Here is a 24,000-nt window from a genome sequence, read left to right on the forward strand (position 1 = left end):
CCATCCCTTTTACCCCACCTCCCCATTCGCCTCCCCTCCTCTCCCCTAACCTATTCCCTTTCCTCCCCTCCCCTCCCCTCCCCCTTCCCCTAAAATCAGAGATGCAACAGGAAAGGCGATTCCGTCAACAGCAGCGGCCGCTTCTCCCCCGCAGACACCTCTGACGCAAATCCGTGTCCGGAAGTAAACACCAACAAAACATTCGTTGCAATCGATTTCCCGACCGCCACGCTTCTACCGCCGTGACGTCACGATAACGCCTCTTGCAAATATGGTCGTTGCATTTTCTTGGTATTGAAATCCTGAAGAGGCGATCAGCCGATGAATTTCCAAATAAATGGTGGCAAATGTCTTCGCAAAATCTTTGAGGGGAGGGGGGGAGGGGGAGATTTCCGAGGTAAAAATAACCAACTAAAAGGGGGAAAAGGAGCGGGCGATCTCAAACAATAATAAACAAACAAACAAACGGAAAAACAAGAGCATTAGAGAGAAAGGGCGGAAGACATCAGCGCCTCAGATACACCGATACACAATCAGCTTCCTTGATTGCATGCAATATCTGCTTGCAATCCGCTCGCCGTGCAACCTTCCCCTGCTCAAGTGGAACAAAGAGACGCAGCAACAAAAGAGAATAAAGAAAAAAAAGAAAGAAAAAAAAAAGAAACAAACAAACTCTGATTTCGGAACTCCCCTTTGCATTGATGACGCAATCGTTTTATCGAGGCTGTCCACAGAGCTTTAAACATTGCAATAACTGCAACTCCAACAACAAAAAACGGCATCGATAGCGCTCGGGCAATCTGGGCACCGCTTAAAAAAAAAAAAAAAAAAAAAAAAAAAATCAGAACGCAAATACAAAATATTGAATAAATTAATGAAAAAGAGAACGGCCATGACAAACAAACAAATAAACCAATGAAGAAGAAGAAGAAGAAGAAACTAGAATAGAAAAGAGTCATTTCAAAACCCTTCCCCCTCTCCTCCCCTCTCCCCTTCCCCCCTCCCTCCTTCCCTCCCTCTCCCCTCTCCCTTCCCCCTCCCTCCCTCTCCCCTCACCCTTCCCCCTCCTTTCTCCCCCCCCTCCCGAGTGGCTTTGCTGTTTCACCGAGGTTTCACAACGGCATCGGTGACAGTTTCAAAAAAACGAAAAGAAACCTGTTCGGGGCCTGAGAGCTCCGGCATTCCCCGCAACAGTGGCGGCCGAGGAGAGAGTGGGGGACCGATGGGTATATGGATAGATAGTTTGGAAACAAGGAGAAGAAAGGAAGGAGGTAGGGTAGGAGGAGGGAAGGTAAGGAGGGATGGAGGGAGGGAGGGAGGGAGGGAGGGAGGGAGGGAGGGATGGATGGATGGATGGAGGGAGGGAGGGAGGGAGGGAGGGAGAGAGGGAGGGAGGGAGGGAGGGAGGATAGGAGGAGAGGAGAGGAGGGAAGGGAGGGAAGCAGGAGGGAGGCATAAAAGGAAGGAGGTAGGAAGAGGGTGAAAAGGAAGTAGGAGAAAAACAAATGAATTAAGCAAATGAGAGAATACTGCCAAGAAAACAAAGAAAAAGATAATCAAACAAAAAGAAAAAACATAATAACATAGCAAGAGAAAAAGAGAAAAAGAAATTAGAAAATAACCGAGAGGCAGTATGGAGAAGAGGAAGAGGAAGAAAAGGAAGTGGAGGAGGATAGAGAGGAGGAAAAGAAGGGGAGGAGAAAGGAAAAGGACAAGAGCTAGAAAAAGAGAAAGATAAAGATAAAGAGAAAGATAAAGAGAAAGAGAAGGAGAAAGAAGACGATGACAACGACGGCGACGAAGAAAAAGAGAGAAAAGGAGGAGGAGGAGAAGGAAGAAGAAAAGGACGAGGAGGAGCAGGAGGAGAAGGAAGAGGACGGGGAAGAGGAGGAGGAAGAGGAGGAGAAGAAGGAATAGGAGGAGGAGGAGGAGGAGGAGGAGGAGGAGGAGGAGAGGAGGAGGAGGAACCTTCCACTGCATACGGATTGGCTAAAGTCTTGCGAAACACTTGGCGGGGACCAGCTGAAGCACTAATAACCTTTTATCATTTCGTAAAAGAGAAGTTGAAAGGAATAAGAGCTACATCCACGAAGGCGAACAAAGACGGGAGGGAGGAGGGAGGGAGAAGGGAGGGAGGAGGGAGGGAGGCAAAATGGTTGACCCTATAATTTCATCTCTAAATTTTCTCTTTTAATCTGATTTGTATAATCACCGAAACTCTCTCTCTCTTTTCTCTATTTTCTCTCTCTCTCTCTCACTCTCTCTCTCTCTCTCTCTCTCTCTCTCTCTCTCATTCTCTCTCTCTCTCTCTCTCTCTCTCTCTCTCTCTCTCTCTCTCTCTCTCTCTCTCTCTAGGATGTCTGAATGATCGCCAACTCGAACTCGCCCATTAAAAAAACACGACGTTTGAAGGACGCGGTTGCCATGACGACGTGGTTAAGGTGGGACACTGACGCAACGTACAGGTACCAATCATCCCTCTTCTCCCCTCCCCCCTCCCCTTCGTTACTTCCAACACATTTATACGCTCATCCATATATATATATCATACATATATATATATATATATATATATATATATATATATATATATATATATATATATATATATATATATCTGTGTGTGTGTGTGTGTGTGTGTGTGTGTGTGTGTGTGTGTGTGTGTGTGTGTGTGTGTGTGTGTGTGTGTGTGTGTGTGTGTGTGTGTGTGTACAGGCACTCTCACGCAAACACGCACAGTTCCGAGTTCTAGGCATTACGTAACCTGCTAATTTTATGACGTGGTGAGCGCACGGGTCTGACTCACCTTTCCCAGGTGGAGGCTTGTCGTAATTGACTTCGAAAAACGGTAGGGACGGCAGGGGGGGGCAGGAGGAATAGGGAGAGAGAGAAGGGATGAGGAGGGGGAAATTATCAGTGTTTGGATGGGGGGAGGGGGGAGAGAAGAGGGGGAAGGTCACGTGTTACGCCACGACACGCCATACAAGGCATGGCGTGTCCAGTTCAGACATTATTCTTTTTAAAGATAATTATGCTTTCTAACCGAAGAAGGGGGAGGCGGAGGAGGATGGAAAGAAGAATATATAAATATACCTAATGTTTAAATATAGCTCCATGTGCTGGTACCTTTTAGGCGAAGTTTGAGCCAAGTTGGAGTCAGTGTGTCTAAGAATAAATACACATACATGCGTTCCTATGAGTGAGTGAGTGTGTAAGTGAGTGTGACTGTGTGTGTGTGTGTGTGTGTGTGTGTGTGTGTGTGTGTGTGTGTGTGTGTGTGTGTGTGTGTGTGTCCGCGCGTGTGTGTGTGTGTGTGTGTGTGTGTGTGTGTGTGTGTGTGTGTGTGTGTGTGTGTGTGTGTGTGTGTGTGTGTGTGTGTGTGTGTGTGTGTGTCCTCGCGCGCGTGCTTTCATGCATAAGAGACGGAAAGAAAGTGAAAGAGAGGCCGACAAAGAAAGGCAGGAGAGCTAAGGCCAGGCCAGCCCCCCCCCCCCCCCCCCGGCACTGGCATCCCCTCGCCCTCGTCAAGCGCACGTCAATAACGCGAGTGATGGCGCAATGCCGGGCCGAGGGGGCGGCGGGAAGGCAGCCCAAGGTAAGAGGGGGGGGGGGGGCGGGGAAGGGGAATTCGGGAGGAGGAGGAGGAGGAGGGTGACTGAGGGGAGAAGAGGGGAGGGGTGGAGGGAAAGAGGAGTGGGAATGGACTAGGATAGACGGAGAGGAGGAAGCCAGAATGGGAATAAAGACATTCGGCTGGCTGGAGTGAAGCGGAGGGAGGAGGCGAGACAGAATGAAGAGAGGAGGAGGGGAAGAGGGTCACGCTAGATCCTCCCAAGTCCTCTCTACACCGCCGTCCGCAACCTTCGCGTGTCGCCGCCACCTTTGCCTCCTTCCGCTCGCTCCTGCTCGCGCGCCCTCAGTGAGCTTGGGTCTGGTGAGGATCTCTCCCCCTTCTCCCTCCCCCTCCTCCTCCTCCTCTTCGTCCTACTCCTCCTCCTCCTTCGTCGTCGTCGTCGTCGTCATCCTCTTCTTCTTCTTCTCTCGTCGTCCTCTTACTACTACTATTCCACCTCCTCCTGAAAGTCTTCTTTCTCCCTTTCCTGCCGGTCTTCATCCTCCTCCTGTTCACCTTTTCCTCTTTTCCCTCTTCCTCCCTTTTTTACGTCTTTCCCTCTTCTTCATCTCCATCCCTCCCTTTCCGTTCTCTCCTCCTTCCCTCCCTCCCCTCTCCTTCCACAAAGACACGTGACCATGACAGCCAGAGGAAGGACACTGTCATCCTACCCCGTCCCCCTCTACCCCCCGACACCTGTGCTCTTGTCTGGCTGGCGACTTGAAGGCGCTGCCGACGTCTTGTTTCTCTCTCTTAGTCCTCGTGTTTGCCTTTCTCTTTCTCTTTCCTCTCTCTCTCTTTCCTTCTTTCCCTCTCTTTCCTCTCTCTATCCCTTCTCTCTCTCTCTCTCCTCTCTCTCCCCCCTCCCTCCCCTTTCCCCCTCCCCTCTCCCTCCTTTCTCTTCCCTCTCCCTCCCCCTCTCGATTTGCATTTTTTCAACTAAAAAAGCTCCTTGCATTTGTTTTCTAAATTTCCCGACACTTTTCCGGAGAAAACCGGGATGCTATGAATGAACGAATGAATGAAATCGATGAATGGACGAGGGATGGAGTACAAGAGAGGAGGAAAGACATGACAGAAACGAAACCTGAAAGAACTAAAAAGAAGAAGAAGAGGGACAAGAAATAAGCGTGACACAAAAACAAAAGCGGAAAAAAAAAAAAGAAAACCATAGCACAAAACCAGCGCCAAAAAATCTCCCCGAAACAGGAAGTCGTCGCGGGTGCTGGTCCACTTCCTTCGCCCCCCCCCTCTCCCTCCTCACCACCCCCCTCGCCACCCCTTCTTTCTCTTCCTACCTCGCCCCTCCCCCTCTCTACACCTACCACCCCCCATCCTCACGCCCTCTCCACTCCACCTCCTCCCCCTCTCTCTACCTCCCCACTCCCCTCATGTCCCCCTATATACACCTCCCTCCCACCCCTCCCCCATCTCTGCTCCCCCCCCTGCTCCCCTCCCCCTCTCTACTCCCTTCCCCCCCCCCCCCCCCCCGAGCCGCTTTCATTCACGACGCCGACGGAAAGACCGCAACGGCAGCCGGCGCTCCTTCGGCGCGAGCGAGAGCACGGGAAAGGAGAGAAGAAAGGGGAGAAGAGAAGAACTGGGAGATGAAGGGAAGAGGAAGAGGAGGAAAATATAAGCGCTTTCTTATTTGGACACAAGTTTAGTATTTTCAAAGAAAATAATATTGGTGACGGCGAATTAAAGAGAGAGAGAGTAAGGGAGATTGGGGGGGAGAGAGTGAGAGAGGGAGAGAGAGAGGGAGGGAGAGAGAGAGAGAGAGAGAGAGAGAGAGAGAGAGAGAGAGGAAGGGAGATTGGGACAGAGAGAGAGAGGAAGGGAGATTGGGACAGAGAGAGAGAGAGAGAGAGAGAGAGAGAGAGAGAGAGAGAGAGAGAGAGAGAGAGAGAAGAGAGAGAGAGAGAGAGAGGAAGGGAGATTGGGACAGAGAGAGAGAGGAAGGGAGATTGGGACAGAGAGGAGAGAAGAGAGGGGAAAGAGAGAGAGAGGAGAGGGGAGAGGGAGACAGAGCGAGAGCGAGAGAGAGAGAGAGACGAGAGAGAGAGAGAGAGAGAGAGAGAGAGAGAGAGAGAGAGAGAGAGAGAGAGAGAGAGAGAGAGAGAGAGAGAGAGAGAGAGAGAGGAGAGGAGAGGAGAGGAAAAGAGAGAGAGAGAGAGAGAGAGAGAATACGGGCTATAGCAGGCACAACAAAAAACAGGATACCCAAGGGGGCGACATCAAAGAGGAAAAATAAAACGAAATATTAATAACTTGCTTACGGGCGGAGGAGTGGGCGGGGAGGGGAGGCAGTTCCGTTAGGTGAACGATACGCAGAAGAAGAAACATCAAAAAGAGAGAGAGGAGATGAAAATCCCAGGAAATCACACACGAATGATCTCACCGCCATTCCTGGAGCACAACTTCCTCTCCCCAATTCCTCTTCTAATCTCAACCCCCCCTCCCTTCCCCCTCCTGTTATCTCAAACCCCCTCCCTTAATCTGCCCCCCCTCCTCACTTCCTCTTGTAATCTTACACCCCCTCCCTTCCCCCTGCTTTTACCTCAAAACCCCCTCCCCTCCTTTCCAGTTTATTCCAACTCGAAGAACCAAAGAACGACAAATAAAAGCGACCATACAACCATCCTTTAAATACGAAATTCAAAGCAAAAACAAACAAACAAACAGCAAAGGCAACACTAAAATAATCACAACAACAAAATAATGAATGAATAATAGCCGCTGGACGATGGCGTATATACGAAACCAGTACGCGACCCTGAGTTAAGGCCACGCCAGCTGTTGAGCCTTCGGCCGAGGGTGTGTGTGAGGGGGGGGGGAGGTGGCCGTAGATTCGGCAGGCTGCGTGTGGGCGTGGCGGAAGGGCGTGGTTAGTGGAGAGCAGAGGGGAGGGAGCGAGGGGAAGTAGGTGATAATGAAGAACGCAGAGGATGTTGACCTTTGGGTTTCTAGAAACATCCGCCTCTGGCTCACGGCTGCCGCGTCGACGATGCACCGGCAGTGTGGAAGGGAGGGAGGAGGAGGGAGGGGGTAGGGGGAGGGAAGTATTACTCTCCCTCTCCACCTCCCTCGTCCTTCCTCGTCCGAGGAATTGAGAAAGAGGAAAGAAGGAAGGAGGGTACGTACCCATACTGCTCCCTCCCCCCCTCCATCCCCTTTCTTACCCTACCTCCCCTTCCCTCCCCCCGCCCACCCTCCCCTCTTGGTAATAATCGAATCGACGATGATTCTCAGTAAATCCAAACCTAAAACTCTAATTCCAACGCAGCCACGCCATCCGACGCCGCCCGATCGCACCGCACTCGAAGACGATGCGAGACGGACTTTCCCACGGAAACCCCCCTTCCCCCTCCCCCCCTCCCCCACGTAACACTTTCTTTTCCAATCTCTCTCGTTTCCTATTATTATTTTTTTCATTTTCTACTTCTTCCTCTTCCTCTGATTCCGCCTTCTTCTTCTTCTACCTATCGCCGTCTTCCTTCCTCTACTCCTCCTATGCTCCCTCCTCCCTCCACACTCACACGCTCTAACGCTTCCTTCATTGCCGGCTTCATCTCGTTACTTTCATCCATCATCATCATCATCATCATCTTTCTCCACCTTTATTCTTACACTCGATATAGATGACGTCACTCCCCCCTCCCCCCCAAGCCGCGACTTCCTCCGGCGACGACCATTCCTTCTCCAGAGAGGTGGCCGACCTTCTGGGGAAAGTTTGGCAGTTCGTTGAACCAGTCCGGGGAGCGAGAAAGAGAGAGAGAGGGGGGAGAAGGAGAGGAAGAGAGAGAGGGAGAAGGGAGGGAGGGTGAGAGAAAGAGAGGGAGAAGGGAGGGAGGGTGAGAGAAAGAGCGGGAGGGAAGATGAGAGAGAGAGAGAGAGAGAGAGAGAGAGAGAGAGAGAGAGAGAGAGAGAGAGAGGAAGGGTGAAAGAGAGGGAAGACGAGAGGGTGGGAGGAAAAGGGGTTTGGGAAGTAGGGAGGGAGAGAGGGAGGGAGAGGGAAGGAGAGAGGGAAGAGGAAAAAAAATAAATTGAAAGAGAGGTTAAAGCAAGTAAAAAAGAGAGGGAGGAGAGAAATAGAAAGAAAAAAAAAGTTACATTATATATATATATATATATATATATATATATATATATACGATAGATAAAGCTGAAATAGATAATAATTAGAAAAATGAAAAGAGAAAGGAGAGGAGGACAGATTAACAGAAAGATAGGACTGAGGAAGTAGGAGCAGAATGGAGATGAAGTGAAGGGAGAAGGAGAGAGGGGGGAGAGGAGGGGAGGAGGAGGAAGGAGGAGGAGGAGGGATGAGGGAGGGAGGAGGAGGAGGAGGAGGAGGAGGAGAAGGAGGAGGGAGAAGGCGGGGGAGAAGGCGTGAGGGGAGAGGGCTGCAACTAGCTCCCGACCCGCTAGTTCGACCGTAGCTAGGATCTCCCACGCGCCGGCCAGACAGTTAGACAGAAATTCCGAGGAAATGAGGAAAAGGGATCGGGTCGCAGAATTCCAAGATGAAAAAAGAGGAAGACGCGCTCCTATTTGGGTCAAGCAGAGCTGCAGCCTCATACCACGAATCTAAACAGAAGAAGTAGAAGAAGAGGACGAAGAAGAAGAAGAGGACAAAGAAAGGAGGAGAAGAAGGCGAAGAAGAAGAAGGCGAAGAAATAGAAGAAGAGGACGAAGAAGAAGAAGAAGAGGACGAAGAAGGAGGAGAAGAAGGCGAAGAAGAAGAAGGCGAAGAAGAAGAAAGACGAAGAAGTAGAGAAGAAGAAGAAGAGAAGAAGAAGAGGAGAAGAAGAGGAGAGCGAAGAAGAAGGCGAAGAAGAAGAATACGAAGAAGTAGAAGAGGAAGAAGAAAAAGAAGAGGAAGTAGACAAAGAAGGAGAAGGAGAGGAGAAGGAGAGAAGAAGGCGAAGAGGAAGCAGAAGTAAGATAAAGTAGGGGAGGAAAAAAGAAAAAAAAAGAAAAAGAAGACAAGGAAGAAGAGGAGGGGAAGAAGAAAAGAGAGCAGAGAGATGACCCAAAGGACTCCAAAAAGCGGATCCCAGAAACAGCGTCCTTCGCGGAGGGCGGGGGGCAGCCGGGGGGCGGCCGCGGCCAGTTCCCACGGCTTCCAGGAATCGGCGCGCATTCCGAAGCACTGTTATCACCGCCCTCGCCCCGACCATTCATCATGGGCTTATCACGTTCTTATCAACAGCATATAATCCTCGTCTTTCTTCCCTTTCTGGAGAAATCTGATATAAATCGTGCCTTAGCTCGACGAAATGTACGCTTCTTTTTTGTGTCATTCTGGAAACCATGAAAACTGAATACATGGTAGCAATTTCACTTCCCTCTGCCCTTTGGTTCACTGAGTGAGTGCACTAAAGAATAATAACACAGCGGTCCCTGTATATACTGTACTACGCGTACCGGCCACTTATCAGTATTACAATACGCTTGCACCTTATTTGTTTTAATGAAAATAAAAATCTTTTCAAACAATGAATCTCCGTAAAAAAAACACGCACACACGCTTGAGAATTCGCACGACGCGCATTCCTAGCCATCTCGAACCAAGCTCTAGATCAAGCTCCATCCAAGCTCTACGTCGCGAGAGTACCGCACGCCTGAGAAGAAAGTGCAGCGGCGGCGGTGACGGCTGTAGCGGCAGGCACCGATGTCAACAACCCCGAGTTCCTCCGCCGAGTATTTTCACCGCGTGGGCGTCCGGCACCATCCGGCAGGGGAGAGGAGGGGGGAGAGGGGGGAGATGAGGAGAAAGAGGTGGAGGATGAGGGGGGAAGGAATGAAAGGTGAGAGAGAGAGAGAGAGAGAGAGAGAGAGAGAGAGAGAGAGAGAGAGAGAGAGAGAGAGAGAGAGAGAGAGAGAGAGAGAGAGAGAGCGAGAGAGAGCGAGAGAGCGAGAGGGAGAGAGAGAGAGAGAGAGAGAGAGAGAAGAGAGAGGAGGAGAGAGAGAGAGAGAGAGAGAGAGAGAGAGAGAGAGAGAGAGAGAGAGGAAATGCTGGGCCCACGCAGGCGAAGCGGCTGGTCCTCCCACTGGTACTAGGCGTTCCCCCTCGGCGTTGCCTAGCTGGGCCGAGGCAAGTGGCGAGTAACCAAGCAAGGACTCCATCATTCATCCGAATTAATTTCTGGGAGTGTGTCTGCATCTGTCCTCTCCTCCTCCCCCTTTCTCCACCCACCTACCCCGCCACACAATTCCCTCTCCATGTAGCGTCACCCTCGTCACAGTCCACGTGACACGGCCGTTACATCCCGTCACACGCACAAACGCCCGCACGAGGAATGCGGTGACCGAGAATGGTGTGGTTCCCCCCTCCCCCTCCCCCTACTCCGTCTCTTCATCTCCCACAAGCAAGCAAACAAGCGGGCAAAACCTCCCCACATTCGCATCATGGACATAATCGGCGGTACAGCATATAAACACGCCAACGAGAAATGTATATAATCACCCGGAATGCACTTAGCGAAAACGGACGAAGATCTCTCCCAAGACATCAGCTATTGGCAAAGGCCTCCTCCTTGCCCCTCTCACTCCCTGCCTGCCTGCCTGCCTCTCCTCTCCTCTCTCTCTCTCTCTTCCTTGCTCTGCTTGCCGTGTGTATTCTACACCCGAGTTTAGCGGAAAGGTCCCAGCTGTGTTCTGCCGTATGCAGTGGGGGGGGGGGGTACATAGACAAGAAATCAACGAATGTCTGAATGAAGGAAGGAGTGAACAGATATATCTATAAATATATACGTATATATACATTTATACATAAGCTATATATATATATATATATATATATATATATATATATATATATATATATATATATATATATATATATATATCATACACTGAGAGAGAGAGAGAGAGAAAAGAGAGAGAGAGAGAGAGAGAGAGAGAGAGAGAGAGAGAGAGAGAGTGAGAGAGAGAGAGAGAGAGAGCAGCGCCGCCCTGTGCCTAGCGTGACGCCCACTCTATGGATGTCGTCACTCCGTCACTCCTCCAGCACGCACGGCCTCGGTAAATATCCTGACCAATGCGACAGCACATCAACTGCCGCGGCGCGTTTCGTCATCGCATCCTGACTCTCCCTACCCCACCTACCAACGCCCGACTCCCCCCCTTCCTCCCTCCCCATCCCCTCCCCTTCCTTCTCCCCTCCGCCCCTCCTCACGGCCCGTGAGAGTCCCTGCCTGCGGCAAGGTGTGTTGTAACGCTTCGCGAGGAAGAGATGCGTGAGGAGGAGGAGGAGGAGGAGGAGGAGGAGGAGGAGGAGGAGGAGGAGGAAGAGAAGGAGGGAAAAGAGGAGGAAAGAGGAGGAGGAGGAGAAATAAAGAAATGGGTAAACAGAGAAAGAAGAGAATGCTGTCGAAAGGAACCCAAGGGCCTTCGTAGCGAATCTCCTGTCGCAGCCACTACTGATCGACGTCGGCGTCAGCGGCGAGCGCCACCGCGAAGGAAATCCTCGAAGGCAAAGCATACGAGGTGGGCTGAGGGTATCGCGGGGGGGGGGCAGAAGGGAAGGCAACCGAAATGAGGAAAGAACGAGCGTCGACCCAGCATGAAATGGGGGAAAATACCGACGCAAAGCAGGGAATTCCCCTGAGGAAAAGAACAACAACAGGAGCAAGAGGGAGGAAGGGGGGGGGGGTAGATGAAGAGGGGGAATCACTAAAGGTAACGAGGAAGGTCACCGCACAGAAGGTAGAATCACCCAGGTAAACAGATAGATCCACTCAGGTAAACAGAGGGAGAGAGAAAGAGAAAGAGAGAGGGACTGACTGAGACGGGGTCATCTACGTTAGGGGGTGGAAGGGAGGGGGGGAAGCTGGTGGGGGGACGATGGAAGCAGGAGGGGTTACGGAGAGGAGACAGAGGAGATGATGGGGATTGGGAAACGGGGAGTGACAAAAGAGGAATGGAATATGAGGGAGAGGTAGAGGTAGAGGTAGAGGTAGAGGTAGAGAGAGAGAGAGAGAGAGAGAGAGAGAGAGAGAGAGAGAGAGAGAGAGAGAGAGAGAGAGAGAGAGAGAGAGAGAGAGAGAGAGAGAGAGAGAGAGAGAGAGCGAGGCCGAGGGGAGGCGGCGCGGAGAGGGGACAGGGGCGGGGAGGCGCACCGGCTTGCGCCATGGCCGAGAGAAACGGGGGTATTCATCTTACGAAACCTCGGCTCATCCTGTTTACAAATATCACGCACGTCCCAGCCACTGAACTGCCGCCGCCGCCTGGGCCTATGAGGGACATGCGGCCTTCGCCTGACCTCATGCGCTTAGGCCTATCTGTCGCATGCTTGGCTTGGCTGTAACCCGTGCTTGCGAAAGCGCCTACAGCTCCTTGCCGCACTCACTGCATACCAAACACTGACTCTGCACCCGCGACCGACCCCTGAGCCTGCGAGTCCTTGCAACAAGGTCTTCTCACCCTGCTGCAACATGGCATAGCTTAAATAAATACAAAGAAGCTAATGCCAGGGAAGAAAAATGACATCACGTTTCCCACTCATAAAATTCTTTCCTTGCCCCATCGCTCACTGTCACCACGTAACTTACGCGGCTGCACCTCGGCCGCCCCGTACCCCCTATCCTCTGCCCTTACCCCCCCTTACCTACCCTACCCCTACCCCTATCTCACACCTCAAACTCACCTACCCATACTCCTATCCCCCCTCCCCCGCCTCCTCCCCCTGCTGCCTGCCTATCCACATGGCCTCAGCGCTCTCACCCCCTACCTATCCACCTCCCCGACTTCCATCCTCGCCCCACACCCTGTGTCCTCCTCACTTCACCTCCGACTACCCCCCCCCCCCTCAGCCTAGGTCTTCAGCAGAGCCCCAGGCGTCTGGGCGCAGTAGGGGGGGGGGGCGGCGGAGAAGAAAGTGCGGCGGCAATGGCGGTGGAAGAAAGGAATAGGAGGAGGAGGAGAGGAGGAGGAGGAGGAGGAGGAGGAGGAGGAGAGAGAAGAAGAAAAAAGGAGAAGGGAGAAGGGGAAGGAATCAAGAGAGTCGCAGAAGGCCCTGGAATGGAGGGGGAGGGGAGGAGGAGGGGATGGGGGTGCTGGGGTGCGAGAGCCTCCTCCAGATGCAGTGGGGAGGAGGGCGGGGGGGGGGGGGGCTGAGGGCTCTTGCTCGCTCCCTCTCGGCTGGACGAGGAGCTATGAGAGAGGGGGGGGGGGGAGGACGATGGAGAAAGGAAAGAAAGGCAAAGTGAGGGAGGAATAGAAGAGGAGGAGGAGGAGATCCGGAGAGAGAAGAAATAATCAAGAAAAGAAAACCCATGAGAAAGACAGAAAGAGAAAGAGAGAGAGGAAAGACAAACAGCGACGGAGAGGCATGAGCGACACGAAGCGCGGCACCTCCCCCCTCAAACGGCACCAAGTCGACGCTCGGAAGGAGGGAATGAGAAAAAGGAGAGCGAGGGAGGATCCGCCAGATGAGGCCGCGACATGGCCTTGTGGACTACATAGCAGCAACGGCGGGATAAAAGTCAAGGTTCACCTTTAACAGCCATTCGACTTCACTTTTCTCGCTCTCCTCCTCCTCCTCCTCTGTCTCACTCGATCGGTCCGTCTCCCCCCTCTCTCTTCTCTCTCCCTTTCTCCCCTCCTCTCTCTTCCTCCTTCCATCCCTTCATCTCTTCTGTTCTTTCTTCCCTCCTCCTCTCTCCTCTCCTCGCATTCCTTCCCTCCTCGCCTTCCTTCCCTCCTCTCTCTCCTCGCCTTCCTTCCCTCCCTCTCTTCCAAAAGCAGGCACAGCGAGGCTGCAACAAGGAGCGCCTCCCAGCCTGCAACATTCGACCTAAGGAAGCGCGCGCCGAGGAAAATCCTATTTGTCAACACATCGAGTTATCATGGCGCGTATTCAGCGCACGCACCCAGACCTTTTTTATTTGCAAGATCATTTTGTCCGTCTGTCTGTCTGTCTGTCTGTCTGTCTGTCTGTCTGTCTGTCTGTCTGTCTGTCTGTCTGCCTGTCTGTCCGTCTGTCTCTTAAGAAAAATAATACAGCTACATATCCCGTACCTCGACCCCTCACCCCGACCCGAGAAATAAGAAAAGCAAAACCAAAAACCAAAGAGCCAGAAGTGAAAGGAAGCTGCACGGAAGCCGACCTCGTCCTCCCGCGACTCTCCGGGCCCGCCCCTCCCTCCTTCGCCGTCTCCGTCGAGCAACGCGCCAGGCATCGCGCCCCGAACACCTACAGGAAACGCGTCACCAGTTCCAGCACCTCGGAGGGTTTCTCTTGGAAGCGGCTCTGCAGGATTCGGCGCTGGGCGGCAGGCGGGAGACGGCGAGGCGAGCTGCAGCGAGGCGACCGCCACCCAAACCTGCTTGGCCGGGAACCTGTCTCTCTCTCTCTCTCTCTCTCTCTCTCTCTCTCTCTCTTCTGTCTTCCTCTCTCTCTCTCTCTGTCTTCTCTCTCTCTCTCTCTCTGTCTTTCTCTCTCTCTCTCTCTCTCTCTCTCTTTCCCTTTCATTCACTCTTCTCTTTTTCTAGGTTTCCTTTTCACCCCGTCTCCCCCTTCTCTTGACCCTCTCCTTCTTTCGTTCCCTTTCTCTCTACGTACCTCCTTTTTTCTCTTTCTCTTCCCATCTCCCCCTCTCTTTACATCTATCTCCCTCCCTTTCTCTTAATTTCCCTCTCTTTTCGTATTTCTTTCTCTCTCCAACCTCCACCATTCTCCTCCTTTCTCGCTCACCTCCGCCAAGGTCAAGTGGGTTTCCTGGTGTTGGCGATTCGCTGTGGTGTTCGGATACATAGGGGCGGGTGTTGGAGATGGGGTGAGGGTGAGGGTTGAAGTGAGGGTGTTGAAGGTTGGGGAGGGGGAGGGGGAGGGGGTGGGGGTGGGGGTGTTGAAGGTTGGGGATGGGGAGGGGGAGGGGGTGGGGGGGAGGGTGTTGAAGGTTGGGGTGGGGGTGGTGGTGGGGTGGAGTTCGTTCCCTTATCGAAGACAGGGTGCATACGATAAGAACCAACAATTCGATAAGACATGACGGTAAATCATGTAGATACTTGAATCAAAACTGATGTATTGATTTTAAAGCCACAAAGAATCACTAGCTTCCCCTAGGCCAGAACTGGAACGACTGGAATAGCAAAAACATACAAGTAAGCAAAGAAAAGCAGGCATTAAAAAATACAGACTTGAGGACCGCTGGCTTTCTATGCTTAAGAAAAGGAACAAGAAAAGAAATTATCACCCTTAGCGTGCATACATTTACATAATATACACGAACACGAACACACAATAATAATACTGCGAACGTGCTAACGAGATGGTACCTAATATGACGTCACAAAACAGGTGTTATCAGCTACGACTTTTGCGATTCAGCGCTTCGGACTAATGCGGGGCTTGTGACGTCATCCGTAGAGAGTATGACGTGCCATGACGTCATCGCGGCGGCGGGGAGAAACTCGAGGCTGCCAAGTCCATCGTGTCCAGGAAATCCCACTGAAATTCCTACGGACGATTCTCGTAATGCGGACGTGTGTACGTACATACACACGTACATACATACATACATACATACACACACACACACACACACACACACACACACGCGCGCGCGCACGCGCGCGCGTACGCACGCACACAGACAGACATACAGACAGACAGACACACACCACACCACACACACACTAATGTGTGCCATTACATGCACACATTGCCCGTCCAACGCAGACACACACATACAACCCACCCTTAGCACTTACAGACATGCACCCGCCCCCTCATGCAAACGTACACACAAAACACATACCCACTCCTACCCCAACCCCTTTACACACAAACGCGCATGCCACCTCATTCCTCTCGTCCGTGGAATGACTTCGAAATGCCCGAAAGCCTTTAAATGTGCGTAAGTACGTGGCGGGACGCACGCTCTTAGCGAACCAAGTCACAGAGCCGCTCGTTATGAAGGCCAGTCACGTGGGAGACTACGTCAATGGATGCCGGAGGTGAGAGAGGGAGGGAGAGAGGGAGAGGGAGGAAAGGGGAACGAGGGAGAGGGAGAGGGAAGGTACGACGGATGAAAGAAAGGAGGAGAAAGAAGAGGGTAGGAGGTCATAAGAGATGAGAAAAAGAGGCTAAAGATAGAGAGGGGAAGAGGGGAAGAGGGGAAGAGGGGGTGGGAGAGGGAGAAGGGGAGGTAGGGGAAGGTGAGAGGCAAAGGAGGGAATTGAGGAGGAGGTACTGTATGGAGGGAGCAGAACGAGAACAGGGCAAAAGAGGTGGGAAAGGAGAAAATGAAGGAGAGGGGTTTAGTATAAAAAGAAAGAAAGAAAGGAAAGGTAAGAAGGGAAGGGCATTTCCCCTCCCGCCTCCCCGGCCATGAGGTCAAGACTGAGGAATTTATATCTTCCGGGCGACCCGTCAGAGAGAGAGAGAGAGAGAGAGAGAGAGAGAGAGAGAGAGAGAGAGAGAGAGAGAGAGAGAGAGAGAGAGAGAGAGAGAGAGAGAGAGAGAGAGAGAGAGCCGTTTACGTAAATTCCGCAGACAATGGGCAAGGGGAAGTCATCCGGCTAAAATCTTACCGACCACACACGTACACGGTACACATATCTAACACAACCACACACAAAACACCGCAGGACATGCAATTATACAAACGTACTCCAACAAAAAAGAACCGCAGCGACGGCTCTCCAAGACAAAGTGCTTCCAGTCTCAATATAAATGTTACAGCCTCGATCCTGCTCACCATCATTGCGTTCTGTTTCTCTCACATTAGTCATCAATAGTTTCCAAGCCATCTAGTTATCTCTTACCCTGACTTCATTTCTATTTTTGCTTTTGTACTTTCATTTTATCATTATTATTATTTTTTTAAATATTTCGCTTTAAACCATCTGTATTCTGACTGAGATTTTATTAATTTATCTTAGATTTTTTCTACTTTTTCTTTCTTCCTCTCCATTTGACTCCGCTCTCTCTCCCTCCCTCTCTCTCTCGCTTTTGTTTTTTCTCTCCCATTTTCTATGCGTTCTCCCTCTCTGTTTTCTCCCGCTCATTCCCCTTTCATCCGTTATTCCCTCCCCCTTCCTCCTCCTATCCCTCTCATCGCACAAGCCTTGTGTAAAGTCCGGTCTTTCTCGTTACAATCTGCCCGGGAGTTTCCAAGAATGTCTCTGTTTACGCGCCTCCGGACGAGCACATCCGCCATTCTGTAATCAAGGCCGCATTTTATCTCTGTCCCTTTTCTTGCTAAATACCGACAGCACGATATATTTTTAGGCCCGTTTCCCTCGCCGGGCTTTCATCTTATTGAATGGGGGGAGGGAGGGAGGGAGGGAGGAGGGGGAATCGGCAGAAGTGGCATCGCGCCAATTTCAAAGTTAGGAGGGAGAGGCGCGGCGGCGGCGGTGGCATGTACTCTCGCGCGCGTTCGTCTGCCTCTGCACGTTTTCCTCCCTCCTCATTCGCATATACAACCTCGGGTGATCTCTCAAGACCACCGCTTGCTTCTCCCTTTGCAGTCCCTTCTCCCTTCTGCACCATCGCCCAGTCTCCTCTCCTTCAGCACAAATTTGTCCTTCCTGCACATTTTGCGCACTCCTCTCCTTTTGCTCTTTTTACCCTCCCACAAATCCCGCATTTCCTTTCCTTCGCACACTTTACTCAATGCGCGCATTCTCCCCTTTTCGCGCGCTCGGACCCTCGCCGAGAATGCGTTCGAGTGGCGCGGAATCGGGGAGCGGGAGGGGGGGGAGGGGAGGGTATCCAACTGCTCTGTTATTACGACAGCCGCGACGGCGATAAGAAGGGCTCGTTCTAGATAACAACAATTTTGTGGTAGTCTTTTTTTTTTTTTTTTTTTTTAGCTTTTTATACAGTTCAAACTCGCAAGGTCATGCGTCAAAATAAAATAGTAAAGTCTAAAAGAGAAAAATGAAGCAACGCAACCACATCGAAAATATCCGAGTCAAACGAGTGTTCAATTTTAGTCGATTCTACCAGATTGGTGACGATGATTGAAGATGATGATGATTGAAGATGATGATTGATATGATGATGTGTGATGATGATGATGATGATGATGATGATGATGATGATGATGATGATGATGATGAAAGCCTGACATAATCTGTTTTCCGTTCTTTCGATAACATTCAAGCCAGAAAGTCTTAATTTGGAAAAATGAATAGAGAGAGCAAGAGGAATTGAGAAAGACGAGAGAGAGAGAGAGAGAGAGAGAGAGAGAGAGAGAGAGAGAGAGAGAGAGAGAGAGAGAGAGAGAGAGAGAGAGAGAGAGAGAGAGAGAGAGAGAGGAGGGGAGGGGAGAGAGAAAAAAAAAATAAACCGCAGAGAAAGTACGAATGAGAAAGGGAGACACAGAAGACAAAAAATGATTAAACACAATCCAACCCCGAATGTGGAAATAATAAGAAAAGGAGAAAACCTGAATAACACAAGCAAAGAACATAGGTTAAAGGGACACCAAAGAAGCCAGAGAAAGTATAGAGGAGAAAGAGAAAGAGAAAGAACTAGATTCTCGCACCTCTGGCACGGCTGTCCAGTTGCGACACTCTGGTGTAAGATAGCTAGTGCACCGCGTTACTTAACAGCTTCCAATGTTTTGAAATAACTGCTCAACAGCTTATCTACACAGCGGCAAACACATACATACACATACATACATACATAACATACACCACGCATTACACACACACCACAACACACACACACAAACTGGCGCGCGGCGGCTGCGCGCTACACACACACAAACACACACACACACCAGCAACAGCAATTAGTCATTATGGGGAAATTATTACTTCAATACAAAGACGCATGGCTTTGTGACCTGGGGAAATGATGTAGTGTGTTGTGTGTGTGGTGTGTGTGTGTGTGTGTGTGGGTGTGGGTGTGTGGTGCGTGTGTGTTGTGTGTGTTGTGTGTGTGTGTGGTGTGTGTGTTGTGTGTGTGTGTGTGCGGCGCGCGCGCACGACGGAACTACCTGGCTGGGCGATAAGGTGGATAAGGAAGGGGGGAGAAGGAAGGGGGGAGGGGGAGGGGGAAAAGAAGAGCGAGGAGCGGGGGGGAGGGGCGGTCACGGCTATTAATAGTCCTAAACGACAAATTCGCTCTGTCGTAACCCGGGCAGGTATGGCGGGTCTGCGGCGAAGGAAACATGTTTGAAGATGGAAAAAAATGCATCTACCTATCTATCTATCAGTCAGTCTACCCGCCCATCTCCCTGCCTATCAACGAGCACAAACATTTACATGTATAGGTGTGGATATCTGCGTACACCATATAGAAGCATCCACATTTTTCGTCGGTTGCACACACACACACACACACACACACACACACACACACACACACACACACACACACGCACACACACACACACACGCACACACATGCACACACGCACACGCCCACACACACACTCACACACACACACACAACACACACACACACACACACACACAACACACACACACACACACACACACACACACACACACACACACACACACCTTGCGCAACGGTTAAAGCTCTTATCCTGGACGCAACCGGCGAGAACGTAATTCTGTCTTGTGGCGCAGTTCTTGTTCGCGACGACGATGATGGTGATGGTGATGTGATGTGCTGGTGATAACGGTTTCTCTTTCGGTTCCGTCTGTCTGCTTCGCTTCCCCACCAACATTAAGTACAAAAAATCAATGTACTATATATGTACTGCGAATGGGAAAGAAGATAGAAAAGGAGACGCAGGAGGGAGGGAAGGAGGAAAAGAGAAAAGAGACATGCAAGAGAGAGGAGACGTGAATAAGAGAGAACGAAGAGAGAGAGAGAGAAAACAGACAGACACACACAAAGACACCCCGAATACAAACAGGACACAGGGTACCCTCCCAACATCCTTCAGAGGCCGCGGTCGCACCCTGGAGCGCTGCCCCAACGCAGTCCGGCGAATTCCTCAACAGCTGTTTTCGCTCCTGCCCGTCCAGCTGGCGAGCCCGCATTGCAAGGGGCCTCCGGTCTGCTGGAGCCTTTTTTACTGTGTGGCGGACGTGTGTGTAAGGGTGAGTGTGTGTGTCTGTGTGTGCGTTTATACGTATGTGTACATATATAAATATGCATGCATGCAAGTATACATGTAATATATATATATATATATATATATATATATATATATATATATATATATATATATATGTATATATATGCATATATATACACACATACACAACTTACGAGAGGTTAAGCGTTTATCTGTGCATATCAGTACGTACACAGTTACATGCAAGTATAAACGCACTGATCTCCTCGACCTCGTTTCAGCGTAGAGAAGCCGAGGCGAAGTACAGGCTGTGTGCGCGTGGGGAGTCTCTACGGCACACACGATAAGGCGGGGGCACAGGAGGAGGAGGAGGAGGAGGAGGAGGAGGAGGAGGAGGAGGAGAAAGGAGGACGGTGAAGAGGAGGAGGAGGTGGAGAAAGGAGGACGGGGGAAGAAAAAGGAGGAGGAGGAGGAATAGGAGCATAAGTAGGCAAGCAAGCGACTGCCTGCCGGCCTACCCGACGTACCCGATCACACTGCGTGCCAGGCCTCGCGAGCCGTGTCGCAACCCGGCCCGTGCAGACGACCTACCAGGCTGCCTCGCGGGCGCCCGACGGGGGAATCACCTCGCCTCCACGACCTCCTCGCGCCTCGTCCTCTCAGAAACATACCCTAGCGATTCTGTTTGTGTATCCTTCTGTCTGTCTGTCTCTCGGCCCGGCTATCCTTCTGTGTGTGTGTGTGTGTGTGTGTGTGTGTGTGTGTGTGTGTGTGTGTGTGTGTGTGTGTGTGTGTGTGTGTTGTGTGTGTGTGTGTGTGTTGTCGGTCCGCCTATCCTCCTCTGTAAGTCTGTCTATCTGTATCTGACTCTCTCCCTCCCTTCGTTACTGAACAATAGCTCTCTACTCAGAACCTCCTTGCTGCGGTGTTGATAACAGGGCACAAAACACACGATCTAGTTAACTTTGCAACAATACCAAGGAGTTGCTTTATTAATCAACAAATACTACTACTTATCATAAATTTCTCAATCCTCCGTACAGGTGACGGCAGGTGTAGGGGAGTAGTGGGAGGGGGGGGGGTGATCTGGGACGAGAAGAGGATAAGATAAGTGCGTGTGTCACCTGCGGCCGAGGCGGGAATTTAGAGCAAAGCCAAAGCCATGACCCCTGACCTTTGACCGTGGTCGCCCTGAAACACGACTTCATGACTCGGTGGGCGGGGGGGGTAGGGGTAGGAGGAATGAATGACTGCCATGATCCCAATAAAAAAAAAAAAAAAAAGGTACCTCCGTCAAGACATGTTACGGACGGTACAAAACACGCCACGGTGCGACCATGGTACGGCACGACACGGCGAAGCTACTGCACGGCCAAGGTACGGCAAGGTACGCGGGTTCGAGGATGTCTGTCGGCGGCGAGGAAGAGGGACTGGCGGTTTCCTGGCTCCAGGCCTGCGAGACTAACACTCGGCCTGGCCCTCGCGGGGAGAAAGGAGCGGCTGTCGACGCGGCGTTCCCCGAAATCCCGCTTCGCACTTCTTCCTCGGCCCATCTTTCCTCGGGGCTTCCCTACACTCTGGGGACGAGCAAGGCAATCGCCGGGTGGAACAGAATGAATAAAACACTGTAAGAGGAACGAAACTGCAACCTGCGCTCCGGCCTATGGTGAATGGGAAACCGCCCTCCATTCACGACCTTCCTCGCTCGCTCCCCTCCCTCCCACTCCCCCTCCGACATCCCTCCTCGTCTTCCTAGCAAAGGAATGTCGGGAGTTGGAGGCGGGGGAGGAGGGGAGGGCAAGGAGTGGGGGGAAGGGGCGTGTCCGAGTGGAAGGACACGCTAAGGACGCCCTTTTTCGGAGAGGCGCAGCTATCCCACAGGCCTCGGGGGATGTGCAGCGGAATATGGCCGAGGCGGGCTCGCCTGTGAGCGTGCGAGTCTGTGTACACGATCTTGAAAGCAAGTATGTACAGGAGAAGGATTATTAATGCGCATGCATGCGTGTCTGCCGTCATGAATAAGCGGCGCAGAAGCGGCAAGAAAGGGTCCACTTTGCTCGGCCTTCCTGACCATGTTTATACTCTCGTGTGTGTGCAGGAATGCGGCGTAGTATGTGTGGCAGGAGTGGGCGGGCGCCGCCATGGTGCCCGAGCCTCGCAGTGGGCGGCGCCCGCACCTGCTCGCCCTGCTGAGTGCTGGGCGTGTGACGAGCCTCCCAGGTGCGCCGCGGGCGTGCTGGGCTCCCGACGGCGGCATGTGGGTGCGAGCGCACCGCCAGCCGCTCCCCAGCCTCATAATAATAGCGTGATGGCGGCGGCTGACCTTGGCGGGCGGGCGGGCGGGGGCCGGGACACACCCGCGGCCACTCACACCGCCCGACCCAGCAACACGGGCGTAAGCCGGCCGCGGGAGACCCGCCCGCAGCCCTTCCTAGCCCCTGGTCCCTGATCGCCGTGCCTTACCTGTCCGAGTCGGTGAAGACGAATTTGCGGAGTTTTAAATCCCTGAGAACGAGGCCGGCCTCGTGGCACTCGGCCACCGTGGCCGCCACCTTGGTGAACAACCTCTGCGCCTCCGCTTCCCGTAGCCGCCGCCGCACCCGCACGTAGGAGTGGAGGTCCCCGTGGTGGGCGGGGAACACCACCCACGCCCGCCGCCTGCACGCCGACACCACCATTTCGATGGGCGCGCGGACGCCCTCGCAGCCCGCCATGAGAGCGTGGTGCGCCACAAGGTCGTGCGCGGCGCGGCCCTCCAGCGTCTGAAACAAAGGAAACACACCGTCAGCCAACGTCCTCTCCCGGGGTCGCTCCTGCCACCTGCCCGTGCCCGCATCCCCCCCTACCCTCCTTTCCCCCTCCCCCATCGCCCCTGTTCCAGCTTGCCCTCTTCCCTCATTTCCCTTTCCCCTCTTTCCCTCCCTCACTCCCCTTCCCTTTCTGCAAAAATCTCTCTCTAAGCCCCCCCCCCCCCCCGTAGCCATAGCAGACCGCCCACCACATGTTGCCGGGATTGCTTCCGCCGCGGACGACACGCGCACGCCCGCGTGGCCGCAACACAAAGACACGCCGAAACAAAGATGTGGGTGCGTGTCTGAGTGTTAGTGAGTGAGTGAGTGAGTGAGTGAGTGAGTGAGTGAGTGAGTGTGAGAGTGAGTGTGCGTGTGCATGGGCTCGCATGTGTGCGCGTGCGAGAAAGAAAGAGAGAGAGATATGAATTGACAGTTTAGGCATAAGTACGAGTGCGTGTGTTTGTGTTCTTGCGTGTGCGCTGGAAAGGATCTCGTCTGCATTTTAATGCATCGGCCTTCTCGCTACATAGACGGTCCGCAGTCTGATATCGCCTCTACTGCGAATCTCTCTGAACACCATTCCTTAAACAGCCTTACGTATATTCTAAATTCTACAATCTCTCTCTCTCTCTCCCTCTCTCTTTCTCCCTCTCTCTCTCTCTCTCTCCCTCCCTCTCTCTTTCTCCCTCACTCTCTCTCTCCCTCACTCTCGTTCAGTCTCACTCTCTCTCCCTCACTCTTTTCAGTCTCACTCTCTCTCTCCCTCTAGATTCACCTTTCTCCCCCCCCCCCCCCCCCCCCCTCCACACACACTGAAGCCCAAAACCAGAGTATGAGCTCATGCACTTTTTCATCGCCCCCTTATCACGGTCCTTCTTATCGGTCCTTATCGCCAGATCCCTCAGCTTTATCCTGTGTCGTATCATCACCTACCCTCTACTCTGCCCCTGTCAACCTCCGCCAACCCCCTGTCAACCCCCTTTGACAAGTCACCGTGGCTGTGAAACTTTCCTGGGATGCGGATGTACACTCGCTTACTCATACACAGACAGACAGGCAAACCAGACACAGACACATAGACATACACACACACACACTCAATAGACAGAGACGGAGAGACACAGACACAGGCACACACAGACAGACACACACACACACACCTAACATATTTGCGCGCGCGTGTGTGTGTGGGGGGGCATATGTATTTCTGTTTGCAAGCGCGTATGTGCGTATGCACATACACAAACACCCGCACGTAAATATGTACCTCACGGTAGACATACATGTAAGCGTGTGTGTGTATGCGTGTGTGTGTGTGTGTGTGTGTGTACAAGGCGAGGCTGGAGCCGGCTGAGGCGTCCCCCAGCCGAGAGCACCTGCGTGACCTTCCACGTGTGACCTCGCATCTGGTCAACGTCTTGGGGTTTCCAGCCTCCTCCTCCGCTCCTCGCAAGACCAAGGGGGGGGGGGAGCAGGTGTAGAGGGGGAGAGCGGGGAGGAAAGAGAAAGTGAAAAGTGAGAGGGAGGGAGAAGGAGAGATAGGGAAAGAGAGGGATGAAGGGAAAGGTTGAGA

The 24,000-nt window shown here is 52.3% G+C and overlaps 1 protein-coding gene across 1 annotated transcript in view; it reads right to left on the bottom strand.

Moving 5' to 3' along the window:
* LOC119568168 (tribbles homolog 2-like) overlaps positions 1–24,000 on the bottom strand; it is an 83,132-nt gene that overhangs the window by 52,014 nt on the left and 7,118 nt on the right. The window contains exon 3 of the mRNA XM_037916586.1: positions 22,099–22,397. Coding sequence (XP_037772514.1) covers positions 22,099–22,397 — 299 coding nt within the window. The remainder of the gene's footprint in view (positions 1–22,098; positions 22,398–24,000) is intronic.

The sequence above is a fragment of the Penaeus monodon genome, chromosome 43, assembly GCF_015228065.2.
Source record: "Penaeus monodon isolate SGIC_2016 chromosome 43, NSTDA_Pmon_1, whole genome shotgun sequence".
NCBI classification, from domain to species: Eukaryota; Metazoa; Arthropoda; class Malacostraca; order Decapoda; family Penaeidae; genus Penaeus; species Penaeus monodon.